Consider the following 23,456-nt stretch of genomic DNA (forward strand, 5'->3'; position numbering starts at 1 on the left):
GTAAGAGACATGTTTAAATTGACACCAATGTGCTATTAATCCCAGTAAAGTAAAAATTGGTAACCTAATTCTAACCTAGATTTTTTTCTCTATACCTGGTCAAGCTATCAGATGGAGCCCAGTATGCATTATGTCCATTTACTGACACAGCAGCATGATTTGTAATGTGATTAGGAGACAGGGTAGGGCTATTAAAGACATTAGCTGGAAAGATACTCTGTTATATCACATGATTAATGTACTGATTCTGTCCTGTGAGAGGAGGAGTGAGGGAAAGTGAGAGTGAAGAAGAGGAGGAAAGAGAGCGTGTATCAATATGCATTTTATTGAACCGATCTCTTCCCCCTGTACTTATGACACCAGTTTCGGAATGAACCATCTTGTCACAAGGTCACCTTCAGCACTTATGGAGCTGAACATCTTGGTGGTATTAAGTGTATACCCCTGTACTCAGGCCAGGTTTTGTATTATTGATTTTGAATCACTGCCTTGGGATTCATTTCATAAAATGGTGAAAATCTAAAACTGCTTCTAAAACCTTTTTCCAGCTGCAACAGTGTAGCTGAATAAAGGTGATTTTTGAAAACATATCTGTATCTGCGTGTAATTTTAGTTTCCATTATGCTATTATGTTTCAGTAATACTGGTTAAACCAGATCTTTTGTGTTATGCTTGTAGCACAGTAATTACATGTGCAATTTATTCTTCTGCGATGTATTAATGTATAAAACTATTATTTGTATAATAGTTTTATTTAGGCCTCAGTGTCATGGGAGCCCTAATGACCGTTGGCTGACCTAACAGTGACCTCTGCAGCACCTTGGATATACCAGCTGCCACCATGTACTGTTTGTGTTTGCACAACAGTTGCTGTGCACTGTGGACACTGAGATGCTTAAAGTGGCTGCACCAAGGATTTGCTGAGATGAGACATTTCCCCGGGCTTTGCATCCTCCTGTGACTGCTAATGTGCGTCTGCATATCAAATGCAGAAGCTTGTAGTGTCGTTTCCCTACGCAGCATGGGACACAGATCCCTGCTGATCCTTTCAAAACAGTGCAAAGCTATGGCTCCCTGGAGCCAACTTCTGCAGATTTACATTGTGTCTCAGTCAGCTTCGCTAAGCTTGAGTAAATACTGCACAGGGTTCTTGTTCTTGTCCATAATTAGTCTTAAATATTCCGTTGCTAACTATGGATGGAAATGGATCCTTTAATGTATATTCCTGGCACAAAGCCACCCGGCAGAGAGAAGGTGAATTACACAGGGAATGACAAAGAACATAACACCACTGCTGGACTCACAGATTAAATTAAATATTTTAACTATGATCCAGCTCTGAAAAATAATTTAATTTAAGAGTTTGTAAAGGAAATTTAAAAAAACAAACAAACAAACAAACAAACAAACATATATTTTGTCTGTTGTTGTGCATGAACACATTAAATCTGCATGTGTTTATTCGATTGATTGTACACCATCATAACATGGCAGCCAAAGAGAATCCTTTTGGCTTCATGTTTTGATTAAATCACACTTAACAGCAGAGTTTCTATCTCAAGGTTTACGAACCTTCTCTGTTCAGACTCCCTAATTTACACCCTCTACCTAACAAGGCTCTGTATCTACACCCAAAAAGCATTAAAGAGAATCTTTTCTTTTCATTTGTCTCTTGCTTGGCAGTCGTTCAGCCATCAGTACCAGCACACCTACGAGACATGCCAAATCAATTTTGGAGCCTCTCCTGCTGTCTTGTCTTTGGATATGTACATACTGTAGATAAGGGTACTCCGGATTGTGTTGAGTGATCATTTCTCCAGCGCGTCATACTGATGCCTCTTTTTATCTCTACATCTCCTCACCCTCAAATGGGTGCTGCCTACTGTTATCACTCAGTTTTAATAGTGGTGTTTTAGTGGTCCAGTGCATTCTGCCATTCTGCGCAATTCCACAAAGCAGTAAATTCATTGGCCAGGAGACTTTGTCTTTACACTCATTTTTCTTTTTTTTTCTCCACTTTAAAAAAACAAAAAAAACAAAATTCATTTAACTAACTTAAATTAGTCAAGATAAGGGAACAGATTTGTCTCACCATTACCCTAATCAAAGGCATTATGGTGCCACTGTTAAAGGTCATGCATTTCTAGGACACCAGTCATCTGACAGAATGACACCGATGTCTCAGTGTTTCTTGTGCATCATTATTCCCAAACATATTTCCTCATTTGGTGTTTAATAGTAATGGTAGAGGTATTTACTGGGTTGAGATATGCTTGCTAGGCAGACCATATTATGGCATACTCATTTAGTTCCCCCTCATGCCCTACATTTGGGGTGGATTGGTTTTTAAAATTGTATTTGTTACACATCTGTGTTAATGTATAAATAAAATATAATACAACAGCACAATAAAAGTATGCATTTTTAATCTTGATTTTAGAAGAAATGCTAACTTGGTTTTGAAATTTCCAGCATTTTCTGCCTTTTGACAAAAAACAAAAAAAATCACGCGTGGACCGCAACACATTTGAGAGACAAGGTTTTTCTCACGCCACTAGCATCAAGTTAGGCACTGGTGGAAGAGGAGGTGTCTATAAGCTGACCCTTTAACTCCTGCAAATCCTAACAGAACAAAGTCCAGGCATGTCCATCAAGCTGCTGAAGTATGCTCCAGGATGCCGCTGCTTGGTTGACTAGTTCAGCAGCCTGACTTCAATCAGGGGAGGGGCCAGAGGGACAGGAAGAGGGGAGAGGTCATATGTCTTATCCACACCTTGAATGGGGTGGCAGACTGATGGTCACAGGAATTCACCAAGAAACACATCAGCTGTGGGGGAAGTGGCCTTTCTTAATGAGGATCTCTTAAAGAGCTCCCACTGTCTGTCATACTGACTTGCTTTATCCGCTGGAGTCTTATTCGACTGTTCAGAGATAACCCTTCCAGCACACACGCACACACATCTTCTCCCTCTCTGTCCTTCTGTTTGTCTGCCTCTCTCTTCCTCCTTGAAGATCTGTTGTCTTCTGTTTGATCCATTGACTCTCTGTTCTCAGAAAGCTGTAGTAAGACATCAGTAAAATGCCTCGCCTGAAAACTATTGCTGCTTCCCAGCAACGTTCTGGGCTGGATGCATAACACTGAAGGTACTTTGATTGTAGGAGCAAACAAATGCATTCAAAGAAAGACTCTGCAGCAACACTGGGACTCCCTAAAAGTGCAAATTATTTGTTCTTAGAGACAGATTGATCTCAAAGTAGAATCAGAATCAGAAACTTTATTGTCATTGTCATGAGAACAACAAAATTAAGAATGGTAAAGTAAAGCAGATGTCTTCATAATGTAAATGTGAGTGGTTAAACAGGCTGCGCGTTGTTTGTTTACTCACCGTAATCTTTCTTGCAGTACTTCTTCATGTTGATTTTAAGTTTGCCTTTGGATGCCTTGCAGTAAGAGTCACAGTCTGCAAGAATAACAAAGAATCAAATATGATAACGAGTCATAACGCATCAAAGAATCTCTGCAATTTGGTTGCCAGTATTTATTTTTTCTGTGAATTAAACTGTTTGCATTTTTTGTTTTTAACAATTTCACTGTTCTTGGAAAATAATATTCTCAATTTAAGACATTTGAAAAAAAAATACTTGCACCCACAGCAAATTAACTGATTTTGAATTTTTACTTAATCAGAAAAGAATCATCCCAGAATTTTCCACTTTGTCCTTTGATTAAAGGAAATTTTACCTTCTGAAAAAATCTTATAATTAATTAAATCATTATTAGTTAACATAGTTATACCATACTTAATATGATATTTTAGTAATACCACAATTAATATGGTGGTATTAAATTAATATTAAAATGATTATAATAATTCATGATTTTAGTAGGAAAACGTTATATTTGATATTCATAATTATTTAAATAAAACATATCTATTTGAGATTTAAAGCTTTAAATGCTTCTATTGCATGTAGTAGAATCTGGAAAGCCTAAACTTGTTCACTGAGTTTCAAGTTTAGGAAGAAAAATGACAGAACAATAAATAAAGAAATAAATAAACATTTTTTTTATTGTCCAACAGCACAATCTCATCATGTGTGATGGTCTTATAAAAGCACCTGATGTTATCAGCACAGTGTTTTGAGAGATTTAAAAGAAAAAGTGCCAAGAACCCACTCAGACGGTGGGAATAATTTAGGCCTATGCAGACCACCCGACATTTACTTCATCCCCCACCTCCACCCAAATCTCACCACACTTGTCACCTCAGCCCCCGACCTTCTGAAAAAAAAAATAGCCCTGGGATCACTTCAAGGCCCCACAGAGGACCACGTCAAGCTTTTGCATTTATTGCAGGGGGGGCACGCAGGGTTGTCAGCTATTTGAGGGAGTGGAAGGTGGGGAGGTGGAGGGGGTCAATGCCACACAAAGGGAGGTCAGGAAGGGAAAATTAGCCATCCATGAAGTGTTAGGCAAAGGACCCTCATTTTGGGGGTGCGTCCATTCTGGAGCCGTGAAGAAATGAATACCTCATGCAGGCAGCGGTGTCATCCAAATCAGCTTAGAGCGCTCTGCTGAGAGGAAGCTCTCAAAGACAAGTATGTATTTACATATTCTGTGAGGCAGATGAGGTGAACATTTGATTTTTCATCCACATCATTCGATGTACACTGTTCAGAAAGATTTTTGGCCAGGAAAATATATTAAAATGTATGTATTCATGAGCGGTGGATATTAGTGTTCACTGTGGTTCAATAAAGAAAATAATGAGCCGCACACTGCAAGCACAGTATGGCATACAGCCACAGGGCTGTATTAAAGGTATGCAAATATACAAGATACGAAATCTCTGCAGGTTAGGAAAATATTTACATCTGTGACTCTACGTGTGTGTCCTCCACGTCATCATATTGTGCTCTTGCAATGGTGTTTTTTAATTATTGAAAGTGAACTGCTTTTACGTTACAGCCTTGTTCCTTGTCCAAATAGACCCACGACAGTATGCCATCAGTTTTATGGTTGGCCATAAGCTGACGCAACCTCCACTTGCCTCAGTAATCCAGAAACTATGTTGCTGCTACGATGTAGTGATTGCCCCATGCAGTGCTGTAATGCATCATCTACTTACAGTGCATGCCAAAATAATGTCATGTTAGGGGAATATCAGGGGAATGAAATCTGTTTTTTCAGTGTTTTTGCTCTCTCTCTCTTTTCAGACTGCCGACAATATTATTATTATTATTATTATTGTTATTATTATTATTATTATTATTATTATTATTATTATTATTATTATTATTATTATTATTATTATTATTATTATCAATAATAATAATAATAATAATAATAATAATAATAATAATAAATTAAGAGAGACAAGGATGAAGAGCATGTTATAGTGTTAAAGAGTGACCAGTGTAGTGGAGGGCAGACTGGCACTTTCAGGCAAACTTGATATGAGCAAACATCATTTATGTGACCAAATCTTTGGTCGTGCTTTTTATTTTCATATTTACTTGAGTTGAATTGAGTTGAATGAGGTTGCCCGGGGAACACCACAACAAGAAAAAATGCACCCCCCCTGCGAAAAAGAGAAGGGGGTGGGAGAATAGATATTGGTAGTGAGCGAAGGGGTGGAGAGGTTGACAAAAAAAGAAAGAAAAAGGGAAATTTAAGGGAGGGGGTGGGAAGAACAAGACAAGGTCCAGAAATTTAAGGAAAACCCCCAAATTGAAGCTGGTAGTCTCGTGAACTGGTTAGAAAGGGCAAAAAGCTGGTGCTGGTGGTAGTAAACAGAGAATGTAACAAAAATAGGAAGAGTACATGAAGAAGGGGAGCCTACATGAGTTGCACCTGATTACCATGTAAATGATCGAAGGGGGAGGGTGCCCCCCCACCCCCCACCCTCCCCCTTCAATGGAAAGGAGGCTTTGTTTTCTCATAACCCCCCTCCCTCCCCGATACCATCATGATACTTCTCTTTGATAGCCTTTCGTTCCCCATTAGTGTACCCCTGAGACACAGCTCCAGGCCCCGCTGAGATCACCCCAAGATCCCCATTTAGGGCCAGGCAGTCCCCTACAGTGAGGACAAATGTTCCCTTTGTGAAAGCGTTACAAGCTGGAGAAGTGGAAGCAGTCCCCTAATACTGAGCTAAGATGTGCTTTGGGCAGAGTAGATGTAGTTACTACAGCGCTTTGTTTCCTGCCTTTCAGCACTGAGAAGTGTGTAACTGAGAGGTGGACCTTTGCCCCTTCTATTAAAGTACTGTACGACTCCTTACCCTAATCGTTTTCATTAAAGCTGCTTCGAGACAGAATGCATTAGTGCTCAGTTTTATGTGTTTGGACCGGTACTTTACAGCGCTGAAAAAAGGAGCAGTACAAATGTCTTCATTACGTTCAGCAACAAATATTCAGAGGACTGCTCAGACTTGTAGATCAAAATCTATACACAGCACTCCTCATCGTACTTTTATTGATTTGCTAATGCTGTCATAATAACAGCAAACCAGAGATATTTAAGATATTTATTTACTTTTTTTTGATGTACTGATCAGTTTTGATATTTGAGGCTATTTTGTGCTAATAGCGCGTTAATGATCAGAGGCTACTAATAAAATTTAAAATGCTTTCAGTTGGTTGTTTTATTGATTTTGTGGTTGATTTTCAAAGTTACAATATTAAAAAAATCTCTTAATTAAAAAATTTATAGTAAGAGGACATTTCAGAGATATCTTTAAGTAAAAAATGTAAAATGTAAAATAGTATTAGTTAATTTATAAAATACATTGTATTTTATAACATATCCTTATAAGCCAGTAAATTTCCATACACATACAAGTAGCACACACTAACACCAAACCTTTCAGCTTTATTCCCATCTTTATTCTAAAATAGGGGTTTGTTCATATACCATACCTACTATAACAAAGCATTTTATTCTATTTTGTATAGTATGTTATTCTATTTTATCTTATCCTATTCTATTGGGTTTTTCATAACTTTTATGCAGAGGAACTATTTCCCTATGGGGACTAACACATACACATTACATTACATTACATTACATTACATTACTTTCTGCCATGACCTAAAAATGGGTGGGACTAATAAAGGTTTGTCTTATCTTATCTTATCTTATCTTATCTTATCTTATACAAAAAAGTATTGCAAAATGTTTCTTTTTTCTGTCTGTTGACACTGTTTTGGGAATTATGTAGTGATAAAAAGAGTTATCCAAAATCCCTTCAGCATGAACCTTCCACTCAAATGTGTCAACAAAATGAAACGAGAATTTTGAACGTGGTTTTATCCAGTGTTCGTGTTTCCATTGTGGGAAAGTATGCAAATTATAGCAAATTTGCACATATAATGCCTCACTTACATATCTAAACATTAAAATACTCAAAAGCTTGTAAATTAAAAAATAATTGTCTCTATGTAAGTACTCAACTAGTGAAGTTTCATGGTGATACGTGTCATTTTTAGATGAAAATTGAGGCCACAGAAGAGTGCTTAATCTTTTTTATTTTCTTTTTTGTGTGGGCTTGAATTTTTATTTTTCATATTTAAAATGAAGAATGCAATTTGTAGCACTCTTATGGAGAAGTTTGGAGTGTGGCTGCAGTTTTCTGTGAGTGCAAGGTGAAGGAAACATTGCACAGAACACCCGTCAAACTATAATGGATTATTGATGTGATCAAAATTTATCTTGATATCTCTTCATACTGTAAAGAAACATTGACAGCCAGCACTGGGACATAACAGACACCTTGGCATGCAAGCTAAAGTAAACAAAAGCAGTGTGGAGAAATAGCATGGTGAAGGTGAATGCAATGCAAATGAAGCAGTCAGTACTTTAGAGTTATACAGAGAAGGACTGGAATGCAAACAACTTAACATTCAGCCAAGAAGTCTGCATCGTTTGTAGCAGAGTAAATGCCAAAGTGCCTAGCTGTCCTTTAGTATATATATATAAAATTAAATATTTAAAATGATTAATAATATTAACATTTGGGTCACAGTGAGAGCTGCTCAGGGAGCTGTGTGATTGCATATACTTGTACAGTATGCACGTGCTACAGCTTTGCAGTTACAGTTGATTTTAAAACTATGCAAAGCTGCTCTTAATGTTTAAATGCAAGTGAACATGTGTGAACATGACCACAGAGGCAAGAGGCATCAAAGGTAGAAGAACAGTGAGACAAGAAGGTGTAAATGATGGCCCGGGAGGAGGGCTTTCTCCCTGAAGCAGACTGATTGAGAAACAAATTGCAGCAAATAAAGCACGTAATTAGATTTCAGAGCCCAGTGTGCTGCCATGCAATGCGCTCCATTGTTCTGTGCCGGGCTGCTTACATTAGAACTGTGAGTTTGGATCCCGTCCAGCAAAGAAAGACAGAGTAAAAAGGGGAAAGAAAGAAAAGGAGCCCCCTCCTACTTTTTCTCATTGTATTGTCATTGAGCAAAGGATGGTTTGCTTTCAGCCACCAACAGGCAGAGAAGAGAGGCTATTAGAATTCTTGACCCGATTCGAGATTTTATTTTGGGTGGCGTGCAATCAATTCCGATGAGCTGGGGCATCGCCCATTACTGTAACTGCTCCGTTTTAAATCAGCATGGAGTCCTGTAGGGTTTCTCTGAAAGCTTAGCCAGGGGAAATAAATATGGCAAGAATTTAATGGCATAAAGCAGCAAATAAATTTCAGATAAAAGTTTAACGATGATTTGATAACGTGTGCTTCTGTTTTGGCTCTATTTTTTCTTAACTCAGTGTCTTTTTACTTGTATTTATTCTCTCTCTATCTATCCCACGTCGACACGGCCGTAAAGCACGCTGGGCTCGACTCGTACTCAACAGGGTGTGTAAAGCAAGACTCATGTTCAAAAAATCCGAGGAGGGGTTCGCCACAGATCCTGATCACTTCCAGCTTCAGACACGTCACACACACATACAGTATGTAGGGCTGAACCTTGTTATGCTTATAAGTATCATCATGGTCACTCCAATTCTCCTTCTCCTCATCATCATTAGTTACTTTCACATCCTGTGTATTCTGACGGGCCAGGGCGGCCATCGCAGGTCATCTGCAGTTAATCTCCTCCACATTTCGTTGCTGTTCAGACATCTCTGTCGTGACCCGTGGGAGTGGCGACTCACGCCATCCATGACCTACCAGCACAATGTGTGTTTTGTCTGCGCTACACCATCGGAGGTATTCTCCATGCATTCCAACCCTCCGTGTGGTCAGAAAGGGGGGAGAGCCCTACTGCAGGAGACAAATTAATATCCACTCCATGTTCCCTCATAACCTCCATTCACACCCTCCGCCTCCCGGCAAGCTCCACTCCCCGCCTTCAAGCAAGGCGCAAAGAGACACCTGCCTCATAGCTGTCAGCCCAACACCTCATACTCAACACCTCATCCGATTTTTTTCATATTTATTTCTAAATTAACTTTCCGTGTTTCTTAACTCATGCTCAAATCTTTGTCTTCAGAATCTCAATTTTTCACACACTCCATTTACATTTAATTTTTTCTCGTTTTCTTCATTTTCCAAACTTTTTGCAGGTAATCCACCATTTCTCACTTTTGTTCCTCTTCTTCTATCCCTTGTATACATTTTCTTATATGCTTTTAATAAAAAAGTAATAAATGGTAGATAAATTTAATTTAATTGTGTAAATTTAATTTAATGTGGGTAAAGTGCAAACGGCCTCGCTCTCGTGTCTGTTTTGATCTGATCGCCATCTCCCCCGAGTACATTGGGTACAACAAAAGGCATAACGCATTTCAAAAAAAGCTTTAAAAAAGTTGGAATACTCTTTCTCCTGCTGCTAACTAATAATAATGATGCGGATAATAATCATAATCACTTTTTTTTAGTATGCAGTACTGTGCAGAAAAAACGAAACTGTTGAATACTGCATACAAGCCACATCTGTTTGCAATCATGAAGTGATATCATAGCTGCAGGAATACCAGGTTGAGCAGAGGTGGGTTTGCTGTGTGACCCCATGAAGAGGCTCGGAGGATAATATATGCATCCTCTGGGCCTCAAGACCGGGCGGGCTAGAAGACCAATCGCTATTCATGCTTCTGACATGACCAACAGAGGATGTCCGTCACCTTACAGTCTGCTTGATTTTAGCCTCAAGGAAGAACAGATTGCCTGGTGGGTCATAATTCACACTTTAACACTATCTCCATCAAAAGGGATGATTTAATTAATACAGTTAGTGGAAACGATAAATATGCACAAATTATGTGAAAGTCTATTTTCTTTCAGAATCAGAATCGTGTTTATATGTTTATATGTGCAGACACATACAAGGAATTTGTATGTGTCTTTCCTGTGTTGTCACATTGAATTAGCATTTTTTAAGTTAACAAAATAAATATATAAAAGTAAAAATCCCTCAGAATATGTCCTACACCCTAAAGTAGACAGATTCCTGACAAGGGGCGCCCAGAGAAACTCCAGATATTGTAGCTCTGCACCACCCACAGTGTTATGTGAAGACAAAGCGTGAAACAGAGGGAGACGAAGGAGGTGGAGGAGAGTGAAAAGAGACTTAAAGAGAAAAGAAAAGAGGTGGAGGAGGGTTGGACAACAGCGATAGCTGGACTGTGCTGTCAGTCAAAGCTGTTCAGGGAAGATTTGAAACCTCAGAGCACCAAACAGCTGCAGAAAGCCCTTATGCACACACACACTCGCTTACAGACATGTATATATGTTGGGCCTCTTCCATTTTGATTTGAGAGGGAGAAAAAAAACATGGCACGAGCCAGATCAGCTTTTTCCACTGTGTGTGAAAGAAAAAGTGGTACTGATTCGAACACTGTTCATACAGTCACAGCACGTCTCTTTAGGAAGTAGAAAATGTGGGTTTTTCCACTTTTCTGTTTTCTGGCAGCATTTATGCCATTTCCTGGGTAACTAATTGAGCCTGCCACAACCCTCAGTAGTGACATATCACCAGAAATCTAACCAGTTGATAAGCTGACAGTTGATTCTAGAATCTCTAAATTTGAGCACTAATATTCATTCTTATTTCAGTTACATAGTTATATTTCCCATTATTCTATCTACTCTAATAACTGTTATATACAGATATCAACACTTATATGCAGATTATAAACAAAACTGCATTTAAAGTAGTAGCAGTATCTGATATTCCATGCCTTATCCTCATCTTATGTTCCTCAATTAAAGACTGGACAGCAAACCAAATGTTACAGAACTGTTTGAAACAGAAGAATACCAATACATCCTTTGCTAAGTTACAAAATCCAGATCCCTCCATCACTCCTCCTCTTACTACACTGCATCAGAGAGGAAAGTGCGAGCTGGGAGAGATGAAATATCAAATCAAACAAACTACTGGAGCCCAATGCTGCACACTCAACCAACACCCCACTGTGCCGCAGTTAGACTGATTAATTGTGAAAGTGTGAGAGATTAAAGGAGGCACATCCCAGGGCTGCGGCTAATGGATTTAATATTCATGAACCCCCCAGTAATAAGGAGGGGAAAGGCAAGTGGGATCCAATTTATCCTGCACACTGTTTTTACACTTGTGGAAAAAATATGAGAGGACGAGGAACTAAACTGGTTAAAAAGCTCATACTGAATACATTTATCCTCCCACGGCATTTTCCTCGTTTCCTCTCGAGGACAAATGTGCTTTTATACTGATTTATAGCAACATATAGATAAATATGTAAAAGAGATTAAATGTTTTACTCTCAGCTGTGCTTACCTGATGGCTCCTCCGTGCTGCTGGATGGGGTTGTAGGAGGTGTGACTGGAATCTCTATTCCCAGAGAAAACATGACAGAGACACAAAGAAAGATCAGTTTCATTATTATGTGTATCTGCAGTGCATGTTCTAATGTTGCTGTGTGGACGTGTGGAGGTTGTTACAGGATGTAAATAGGCACATTTATTAAAGAAGCATGAAAATGTGTCACTGTTAGAGCCAGAAACTTAAACCTCTGTGATATATTCTGGCAAGGTTTCAGTGTTAATATTATAGAAGAAAATTTAGTAAATAAATTCCTGACGGGGCGTCTGGAAGATATCCTAATGGCAATGAACTGTGTCTTGGTGACGCAGGAGTTGAGTCTGAACTTGCTGCATGTTTTTCCTCATCTGAAGTGCAACTTAGAGACCTATTTATTGTGTATCCTTTCTTGCAAGTTTGGATTCTGGCTTTCTTAAAAGCTTAAAATGTTATTTCATCTACCTGCTGGCTCCTTCAACATAAACAAGTCTGCCCATCTCACGCTTTGCTTCTTCCAAAACGCAAAAAGCATTACTAGGTGCTAAAATTGCATTACTAGCAGGGGGAATAATATATTTAAAGCCACGAAGTTGGTAGACTTTCCAGAATCGACTAATCTTGGTGGCTAATATGTATCTACATTTAAATGTATTAATATTAAATGTCTGTTTCAACGGTTTCCCGTGATTATTTTCATATTGGCTCGAAATAAAATATCTCCCTCTACTGTAACTGCAACTTACTGCAACTTCTGCATGTATGTACATTTCACATTTTGGAGAAGCAAAGTGTGAAATGGACACGGATGCAGAAGTTGCAGTAAGTTGTGGTAGGCCGGCGTGTCTGTTACACGCTTTGTTGTAATATGTCGGTATAATGCTTTTTTTATTTTATTGTTGCATTGTGAAGAGAAAGGGCTCAATCAAAAAGACTTCTAGATTATTCACGTAGACTATGAGGAAAGAAGGAAAAGTGACATGCAAGGAAAGACCCTGATACACTGAGGGAAGTGGTGTGGTGGTTTCAGCAGTGCAGTGAAGAGTGTTTAAGGAGACAAAGAAACAATCAAGTCTTTAGGTCAATTAAAATGAGATTTTCTCAACTTACACAGACAAAAACCTGCTTTCTAAAAGTATGTCTCATTTGCATGCTTGTCCTGGAGGTCCATTTGCTGATGCTGATCTGCTCACATGAGTGCACATCTGCATTATGTGATATTTAAACGATAGGTCTAATTCTAATATTTTACTTGTGTAAATTTAAACTGACAACAGTGGGAAGTAATATAAACTCAAACTCATAAACACATGTACTGAACATTAAACTGGATGAGCAGTCAAATGTTTTGCTTTAAAGGAGAGAGACAATTCATTGAGAGAGTCCGTTAAGTTTTCTTATGCTGGATACTGCAGCCCCTCTCTCTCTTATCCTGTCTTGAGGTACAGACCTTCTCTCATGCGATTTCATATATTTTGATCTTTTTGTCTTCATTACAATGGCTTGTAAATAATAAATTAAAAGGTAGTACACTTTAGTCATCCCATGAGACATTGTGGTAGCTTAGAGAAGCTGACACAGCTCTTTATTCAGATTAATGGAGCCAACAAGTGTGTGCAGCCATAACCTTGGGGTTCACTTTTAATGGTGTGTTTTTTTAAACTAGGAAAATTCTGGACCTAAAAAAAGATTAGAAGTTGAGAGAGATGCACTCTTCTGAAGAAAAGTGTAAAACAGTGTATGATGGGTTTGTATCACATGTTTGTGTGTGCTATTTGAATATGTACATATGCCTGTCATCACACCTGACCTTTTGCCAGGCCATGTTGTGCTACAGTGAGGCAGATGTGGTAAAGACTGGTTCAACGTACTTATGCAGGGGGCAATGGGCGAGCGGCTCTGCTGGTAGCCTTTAGCACAGCGGTTGCACGTGATACCAGTCACGCCGTCTTTACAGGGACATTGTCCTGTGGTTTGGTTACAGGTTTTGCCAGCAGCACCCACGGGATGGCAATCACATGCTGTGAGGAAACAGAGGAAGAAAGAGAGGCACAGTGAGTGGTCACACACACACACACACACACACACACATGTGGGGAGACACAAACATATACTATATCTATAGAGAGTGCAGGTGGGTACACAGCAGCAGTGTGTCAACAACAATAGAGTGGTGAGAGACAGGTGGAGGCGTGCACAGAGAGACAGAACTTACACACGTCCAACGTGGACCCGACCGAGTTGAATCGTGAGTGAAGGAGCAACACATCCTCCAAGTCTACAGACACTTCCTGACATTTTGGCACTCTGTGTGTTGTAGCCATCATTTAAATGCCGCCCTAACACAGATCACAGATATGTCTGTTTATATATGTACCTCTGCAAGTGAGTGAGGCTGAATTTCTATTTGAGCTGGAGACGTGAAGTGAAGAGGAAAGTTTGTGCATGTTTACCAAATGATAAAATAATGGAGGATAATCCTAATTGCCTGTTTCTGATTATTCTCAGGCTTTGAAGGTGAGCCTAAAACGTCTGTCATACTTCCTCCCACACTGGGGGGTCTATCGAACCATATGCTTCAGGAATGTAATCATTTTCCAAAGCCCCCCCCCCCCCCCCCCCCCCTCCCCTTCTAATCCAAACCCTTAATTTATTTCACAGCCAAACCGGTCGTGTTTGGTGTTGAGTAATAGTTGTCTTAGAGGGGTTGTTTTGTGTTTTCATCTGCTTTTGGTCTAAATAGTAGTGATTCTGACATGGAGGGGGAGTTAAGAGAATTAATAGGTCTTTTATACTGCAATTCTTGACAAGCTAATCCAGACCAGACCTAATCTATCACCATTTTCACATTTTTACTTGAAACACCTGCAAAGCCAAAAACACAGTTTGTCAACAAACTCACAGCGCCATATTCTTCACTGTGGAAAGATTCGATTTTCTGCTTATTTCCTGGAAACCTCGCTGCGCTATCTCTCCGAGTCGGGCCAACTCCGCTCACTCATCTCCCTTCCCTTAAGATTTTTTTTCCCGACTGTGTCAAATGTCACCGTTAAAATCTTCACAGGTGCAGGTTAAATAATGTGTGTCGGGTTTTTTTTAACCACACAGATTGGTCAGTTCCACTAATGTTTTTTTTTCTTTTGGGTGGTTATATGAAAAGATTGAATGGTGTGGTGTCAGTTACAATGCATTGAGATCTTGTGATTTCTTTATCTTTACTTTGATCATGAGCAGGGATGTGGTTTTTATTTAGAGATGGGTTGTATACCTGACGAGCTCTCGGGGAGATCTACGTTACAGTTGTTCTTGGGGAAAACACTGCTCTAAAGCATTAATGTAACTGTAAAAGTTTTCTTTATAACTGACTTCTCACTCTTGGAAATAACACAATTGTTGATTTGTGAGATATTCCAAAAAATCAGCCACACGACTACGGGACAACTCTGTTCTCCAGCTGAAGTAAGTGTTTTTGTGATAAGGTCTATGTGTCAGTGGGGTGCCTCTTCTCTTCTCTGTATCACACTCTGTTTTATCTCTGTTGCTTGTTTCCTGTGTTCCAGCTTCTGTGCTGCTCTTATCTGTTTTTGGTGTGTGTGCATGCATGTGTGTTTGTGTGTTGTGTGAGAGCCAGAGAGCTAGAAAGCGTACTTGGACTGTTGAGCCTTCTTATCAGACTCAGAAAGCCCCCCTCATTGTGTGTGTACCTATTAGTACCTTTATCAGACCAATCTGTCACTGCTTTCATTGCTTAGCTGTTCCCTCAGAGGAACAATACACACACACATAGACCCAAACACATGGTTTCAGGAAGCCCAATAAAGACTGTGCAGGCTGCCCCGGCACGTCTTCATGCCTGTAAATTTACGAGAACGTCAGAGGAGTCCGATGCAGAGGAGGCAAAGCGAGTTTCTGCTTGGAGCTTCAGAGAGCTCAGGTTATGCTTTTAAGAGCGTGTGCCCATAATTTCAGCTCAGAGCCTCAAGCCTGCTAGTAAATCAAGGTGCACGGCACATGGTGTACAGGTGGCAAACACTCAGCCTCCTCCTCCTTCTCCTCCACATCTGGTCTTCTTCATCAGCTCGAGAGCCGACTGACTCGCTATCCTGTCCAGTGACAAATTGTCCGACTCAGTGACACACCTGTCGACTAGAAGACTGACTAACTCCAGAGGTGCAAGTGAGAGTTTCTGGTTTAAGTGTGTGTCCACTTAAACGGTTAAGTGGCCTTGTGCTGTGTTTCAGGGATACTCCAGATGGCTTGGGGAGATATGGGGACCAGAGGGCAAGAGGCCCTTCTTTCTCAACACTTCCAAGAAAGAAAAAAACTGAGAGACATCTAAAATAAGACCTGGATTATGTTTATAAGAGAACCTGCGACCATTTTCTAATAACAGAAAACCTGTAACCTGGGGGGTTAGCTATGCATTACTGCCATGTGTCTAGATGAAAAAGGAATTCCTGACACTAAAGGGAGCCTTTGCCGCTGGGAGTTGCGTTTTAAAGAATGAAAAACGTCCGCAGTTAATGAAGAGGGAAGAAGACTTTTTCAAAGGCAAGCGGTCGGGCCCAAGTCTGAGATTGCACAATGCAAGAATTTTGAGTTCTGCCTATCGTTTACCATAAAGCTGGTGTTTGAAGTCTGAACTCCACTCCCTCATTGGGTTTGTGCACACTGTGCCAGTAAGAATAATTTGTTGGCCCTGGATTAAAGCCAAGCTTCCTGAGTCTGTGTTCTATTATAATTAGGTTTCTGCTCCACAAGTATTTTTGAAGAGCAAAAGAAAGATGTGTGTTATTCAGTTGTTTTACTATAAACAGCCTTCTAAATGGCATGTGTACCTAATAGAGGGTGCATTCTTGCTTCTTGTATTTTTTAATAATTAATAATAATAATAGGGCTGCAATGGCCCGAGGAGTCATGTTTTGGCCACCGCGAGAGCCGAAAATGTTCTTCAAGAGCTTATTTTGTGAATGATGTTTAATGCGCAACACATTAAAGACATGTGTGTTCTGCTAATTGATATCAGCACACCCCTGTAAAGAATAAAAAATAAATTTTTAAAAGTTAAAAGCGAAGTAATGAAAAGCAATATTTTTCAAAACCCTCGTAGAAAACATTTTTATGTGTGGTCAATGAGGAAAAAATTCAACTGTATCAATCGAAGACATATGCGAAGGAAGGAGGGTCGAAGGGTGCTATTCTGATTGAAACAGACTATCCCTCCGTCAAAGCCTAATTGTCCCCTGTACGCAGAATATGTTCCTCATCATCCAACTGACCAATGTAATTACATGATGGTTGATGTTCACATTTAAAGGCTCTGAAGGTTTGAACTTAATCCATCCATCGCAGAACCAGTGCCAAGCTCGAGATTAATTTGGTACATGTTTTGATGTTCTATGAGGAGAACTAATCAAGAGCAGGTCTTTTTTTATTTGCTGTGGACTTCTCTTGTATTTCTTTAGATATTGTAGTATTTAGCCCACAGAGCAAAGCTTGTGAACTAGATTGGACAGTTCACTCACTCTGCACTGCTTGACAAACACAAGACATGCCTTACTCTCCAAACACTGTATTGCTAAACACACCCTCAAGCTGGTGTATGTTAAATGCCAAATTTCCATGGTAGCAAGGCATTGCTGCTAGCTATTTTGACCCCTCCACCCTTCACAACTCACCTATAGGCTACACATTAGTCCCCAGGTTCTCTATATGACATATTTTGAGGGTAGTGAAGCACTCGGAGCCTGGAAACAAAATGTAACCATATTCTGCTACTGTATAACATAATTTTAAAAGACAGGACTAACTTTTGAAATAAGTATAGAAGTCATAAATAAAAAAATGGATCAGCTACTTAAACTTTAAACAGACATATTGCCATAGAGTTTTATGTATTATCTTTATTAAAGCATCAAAGACCACACAGACTGCTGCTTCTTGTCGTCTTTTCAAATCTGATCATTATCCCTTTAAGCTAAACTGAAATACACTCAGTATGTGTTATTTAGAGGCATCAAAGGGTTAAAGATACAAACAAGAGCTGACTGAAAATCCTTCTGAGTTTACACTCTTTCTCAATGAGGGGTAAAGTAATAAATTTCATCCTGTGTATGTGGCCACCAGGCAGGGCTAACTTTGTAATAGATGTGCCTCTGCCCTTTTTTTCACTCCAGATGACCTCCTATGGAAACGGGCTGCTTTCTGAGAGGATTGTATTACACATATAAAAGCAAACTGGAGTTCTCCTCGACATGCCCGTGCTCCTGCAGCACTCATTCTTTTCCAAAGGCCACACGGCAAAGGGCTCTCTCTCTTTGAGTTCAATAAATAACCAGACCGCTTAATTGCTGTCACTTCGGTGCAGAGCCTACACTGCTTGAGGAGCAGACAGAAATTAGTTCTGCGGTTTGAGTTCCATTGAATTATCTTGAGTTATGATGTGGTAAACCTGAGAGAATTTGGCAGGGCAGAACTTTGAAAGCATACGAAGGTGTCTGAGAGAGGGGGGGAAAGCGGAGTGCGGTAACTTTGCAAAGTTCATTAGCAAAGAGAGAGCGACAGACAAAGAGGGCATGTAACACAGTGACACATATCTTTAAAGTCTTCATGAGTAAGTTTCCAAATATAGTTTGGAAAAAAAATGTTTTAATTGGCAAAAGAACGAGTTCATGCTTCGTATCGTTTGTCAGCTTGGGGTAATTACCACAGATCCCCTTATTATAAGTCTAATTTGATGTAACCAAATACCTCTGTAGAACTTGGACAGTGTTTGCTTGTAATTACACTATGCTGGGAGAGGTGGGAGGTGCATAAACCCTGGCAAATTTCATGGATCAAATTGAACAAAACCGTTTGGGTAAGTTGACAATTTTATAAACAATGATGAAATCTGTTTACACGTCACTTCGGTGAGAGGCAGCGGTGCACGTGAAGGAGCCGAGAAGAAATCAATCCCTAGTGTGGGCGAGATGATTTAGTATTCACTAGTTTCAGAACACTGATGTAATGAGTATATGACATGACTCCACTCCTGCTATGAGCCTCTGGGACTGTCATTATCCTGTAACAATAACATTATTATAGATCATATGATTTAATTGTTCAGCGGTTTCGCAGACTTCATTTATCACAGTGTTGGGTTTTGCATGAAATAAGTGCGTGCATGACAACACTAATGCTGATTTGACTGGTAATTAATATAAATAATAATAATTCCATGATCGGTTAATCTTTTAATGACTTTTTTTCAATTAATCATTCATAATTAAGATATAAATAAAACTGAATGGAATTAAGGTGCTTTTTGAAACGCCAATAAAGTGAAAAATGTTCTTTCCATCATTCTTAGTTTGGAGGGAGGTTGCAGACTGCTTGTTTTGTTTCAAAATACAAAGATATTCAATTACAAATCCAAGTCCAAAAATGTTGGGATGCTGTGTAAAATGTAAATTTAAAAAAAAACAAAAAAACAACAACAACAACAACAGAATGTTTTGACCTAAAATTGAGACATTTTACTTTTTCATGAAAAATATCGACTCATTTTGAATTTAATGGTAACAATACATCTCGAAAAGTTGGGACTGGGAATAAAAGTAAAATGTTGTTGTTGTTTTTTTTAGGAAGAAACAGATGGAAGGACATTTCTAATTAGGTTAACTGGTTGGTAACATGACTGGGTATAAAAGAGGATCTTAAATAGACAAAGTTTGCCAGGGTTAAAGACTTTAACAAGTCACTGCATTCTAATATTATATTTTACAAAGTATTCAAACTCTTTTGGAATTGAGGTCATGCAATAAAATCAAACTGACAAAAGCAGGAAATTCTTTTGACAAACTGAGAACAGCGTCTCACATTTCATCTTCTGTTATTAGAACTGATTTAGTCAGTTCATTCATTTATTTAATATAGAATTTAAATATAAAAGGGTTTCTAATGTACAGTTAAACAGGAAGAGAAGGTGCACAGAGTCTATAGAAGCAGAAGACACAGGTGAAGATGGGGGGAGCAGAGTTTCTCTGAATCCGAATCACTAGTTATCAGGAAAGCTTTACTCGGCTACAGAATGCAGAGCCAGCCCCACATACCCAGATGCACATGCTATACATCACTTTACTCCAGATGTCAGAGGTCCACACTACGTGCATTTTTCACAGCTTTTGACTCGCTGTTTTGACTTAACTTCATGACTCATTTATCCAAAGTTTGGCAACATCAAATTAGTCATCATTGTATGAGAACACATTTCCACATCAGTGAAAACAGATTATTTTTTTCTCTTTCAGCTAAAGCGCTTGCTATTGATGGTAAAAAAATAAAATAAAATAACCCAACCTTTTATTGTGACATTAACTGGGGATTTGTTTTTTTAATACTCATATTGCTTTAACTTTACCAGGATGGTAACTACAACATCATTTTCGTGTTTTATCCTTTTTTTTCCAGCCAAACACATATAATTTCTCATATAAGCGGCACCTGAGCACACGGAGAAATCACCAGTGCAAGAAATTAAAAAGTAATAAAAGTTATCTGTAATCATATGAAACATTGATATAGTTTATGGTTTTAGCAAATATGGTAAAATAGGAAAGATCGCACTACTATCTGTAGCTAATGCTGCCTCTACTATAAATTATAAGAGTGGGTTTACATTTTATATTTGCACAGCAGGACCACGAGGAAACTAGTTTTCCAGTGTGAGGAACTAGCACCAATGAATGTGAGTTATGAGATGCTGAAAGAATCAAGTCTTAGACACACGAGAAGAGATGTAAAAACAACAAAAAAAGAGGTGAAATCTCCCGAATAAGCCAGCCTGGTAGACACAGCAGTAGATTGGGGTTAAACGACACAAAACGTCCTGTCGTGATGAATGCGTGTTTGCATTCCTGGCCGACTGGAGAATGGGCCCGAAGCCATGGAAGGTGTTAAAATCACTTGAGGAATATTGGTCACGAGTGACTCGAGGCGGGGAATTACTTCCAACATTTCTAGAGCTCTTTGTTATTAATTTGTCTTTGCGCGGGGAAGAAAATGTGCTCGATGCGGTTGCTGAATGACAGGAATTTAATGTGACTGAGTGAAACATCTGTGACGTTCTTTTGCATTAGGTCAGTAAATGTTTTCGTTGCAGCAGCATGAAGCATGTCAACACGGAAAAGTGCACGTTCTCCAAGGTTTTATGGTCAATACAGAGAAACGAGCAGACGCTGAGGACAAATATCTTTCATCAGTGGTGTCGTTTGCGTTCGTAATGTGTGCAGCTGACTACAACACAACTTAACACGCCATTGTTTCATCTAAACATGTTTTTTAAAGATGTTTGATGCTTTATAGACATGCTCCCTCTTAAACTAACAAATGGGTGGTTACTTTTTTTAAATTCCTGTTGAATGATATAAGAAAACTCTGGCTCAAACTGTCTGCAGTCTTCGCTCGCTTTTAGAGCGCTCTGAAACCCTCCAACAGGTATGCTTGCATCAGTGTAGATGCTTTATCCATACAGAGTAAATCTGAGGTGTCTCTGGGCCTGTTTGCACAGGGATTCAGTTCCTGTTATCTTTCCCTGCAGCTATAGCAGAAGTGAGAAAACATACTCTCTCTCTTTTCAGTCACCGTCACTTCTTTCTCCGCCTCCACCACCTCTCTGTCTTTGACCCTTATTAGCTACGGTGAGGGCCAATGGCATGCGATTCATCCAGCAGTGAGTAGTGAGCACACCTGCGTAGGGGTGTGTCCCCTTCCTCTCGTCCTCTTCTTCTAACCCATCAGTCCTCCCTCCCTCCCATCTTTCATTCTCCTGCCATCCTTCTGGTCTTGACTTTTTTGCTTTGTTTCCTGCTCTCTTTTCAATTCGTTTTGCAGCCCTTGAACCAGCCTCCCTGGGTTCTCATTAGTCTTTGACTCGCACCGAGGATCACTTCACACCTCAGCTCTGTTTGTTTTTCTTGTCCTGTCATCCCCTCACCCCAGCGCCAACTAAGCCAAATAACTCAGCGTCGACGAGGGAACACCCAGCCCGACCCGCCCATACCACCACCACCGTCGCGACCTCCACAATCCCAAAAGACCCCCAACTCATCTTCGCTGACAGAGGAAGATGAGGGTGAGACAGGCTTAGGAATGTGAAGACCACAAATCCTCTTGTTCCTGCCTTTATATAAAATCCACTCTTGAAAAATGCAGCGCACATCATAATGTTAACATTGGCTTGTATGTTCAGTATACGCCGTATGAAAGCCGAGGGACTCTTGAGTGAAATGGATCAATCCGAGCCCCGGTCACTTACAAAAGAGAAGACAAACAGAGCCCTGTACCTTTGCAGGCTTTTCTGTGTGAGATGGGCTTCGACAGGTCTCTGTAGTAGCCCTCCTTGCAATAGTGGCAGTGGCGACCTGCCGTGTTGTGGCGACAGTTGAGGCAGACTCCTCCGCTCTTCCTCCCCGACAGTTTGTAGAGCTCCATGTTGAAACGACACCTTCGGGCGTGAAGGTTGCAGTTGCAGGCTGTGGGGGAAACACAACAGAATGCAAACAGTTTAAATTAATGCAATTAGATGTTTTACTGAACACATCAATACATCATATCTAATGCACAGTTTCCATTTTCATTATTATTAATGTGTCAGTATATTTTGTGTATTAAGAATGTTTTTTTAATCTATTTGTCAGGATCAGGGTTAGTCTACCTCACTTGATCAAATATTCTGCACAGCTTTTTTCCTTTGCTAAAGGTCCTCTCCAGAGTCCATACTGTACTAGTTAGAAAGTGAAAGGCTTGTATTACCATTTCTCTATTACATGCAAATCCCCTGCAAGTATGTGCAAGACCCCTCTCTGCCTCTTGTTTACTGATGAGTACAGTTGCCAGTGCTGAGTTTAATTAGCCGGCTAATGTTTATTCATGACTTTCTGGCAGCAGAGTGAGGCAGACATGCCCAACTTCATTAGGGCCGGCCGTCAGAGACACCAGTCCTCCTCCACCACAGACACATTCATGCATTATTAACTGCAGCACTTCTGATACAGTTTGTGGCACGACTGTGTGCGGTTCTACACGGTACAGTGTGTGTGTACCTAAAGGGGGTTATCTGGATCCAACTATGTCCCACAGTTGATTCATCCATCCGCGTGTTTCGGCACTGACAGCTCGCTCTATCATCTACCTGTCATAACGGAGGAAGGCTGAGGGCTTACTTCCCTCGGCTTCCCTCAACCAGATTTCTCACTGGTATGCTCAGTGCGTGTACATCTCTGAATTTATTTTTTTTTTCTGAACATATCTGGGACCTCTGAGACTTCTTCTCTCCACTCCAAGGACCTAATTACAATATCTAAAACACACACATACATATCTTAGTGTCTTATCAGTAGTGACTATTGGTGGCTTTGCTTCCAGGATGGCAGCGGTTTAATTAGTCATGCTTTTTTTTGCTTGTTGACCATCCCTGCTTTATCATTTTTGTCATAAGACTTACTCAGATTGATCCCATTTTAAAAGTAATCTAAAAAAAAAAAAAGAAGAAGAATTATCACAATACTAGAAGATGGTAATATTTCCAAGACATTCAATAGCAATTAAAGATATTTTCTTAACTCTGTTTCAGTAGTCTTTGCTCCAGAGTTCTCCAGTCTTACTTATCTTATTGAGAACTATATTTG

The 23,456-nt window shown here is 39.7% G+C and overlaps 1 protein-coding gene across 1 annotated transcript in view; it reads right to left on the minus strand.

The window, feature by feature from the left end:
* The window catches only part of ntn1a (netrin 1a), a 57,215-nt gene that overhangs the window by 4,926 nt on the left and 28,833 nt on the right, over window positions 1-23,456 (minus strand). The window contains exons 3-6 of the mRNA XM_085410208.1: window positions 22,113-22,301; window positions 13,659-13,808; window positions 11,767-11,820; window positions 3,387-3,461 (exon numbers count right to left, since the gene is read on the minus strand). Of these exons, the coding sequence (XP_085266334.1) occupies window positions 3,387-3,461; window positions 11,767-11,820; window positions 13,659-13,808; window positions 22,113-22,301 (468 nt within the window). The remainder of the gene's footprint in view (window positions 1-3,386; window positions 3,462-11,766; window positions 11,821-13,658; window positions 13,809-22,112; window positions 22,302-23,456) is intronic.

This window comes from Rhamphochromis longiceps, linkage group LG6, assembly GCF_057381845.1.
Source record: "Rhamphochromis longiceps isolate RC_006_pf linkage group LG6, R_longiceps_female_GT1.1, whole genome shotgun sequence".
In the NCBI taxonomy this organism is placed as follows: domain Eukaryota; kingdom Metazoa; phylum Chordata; class Actinopteri; order Cichliformes; family Cichlidae; genus Rhamphochromis; species Rhamphochromis longiceps.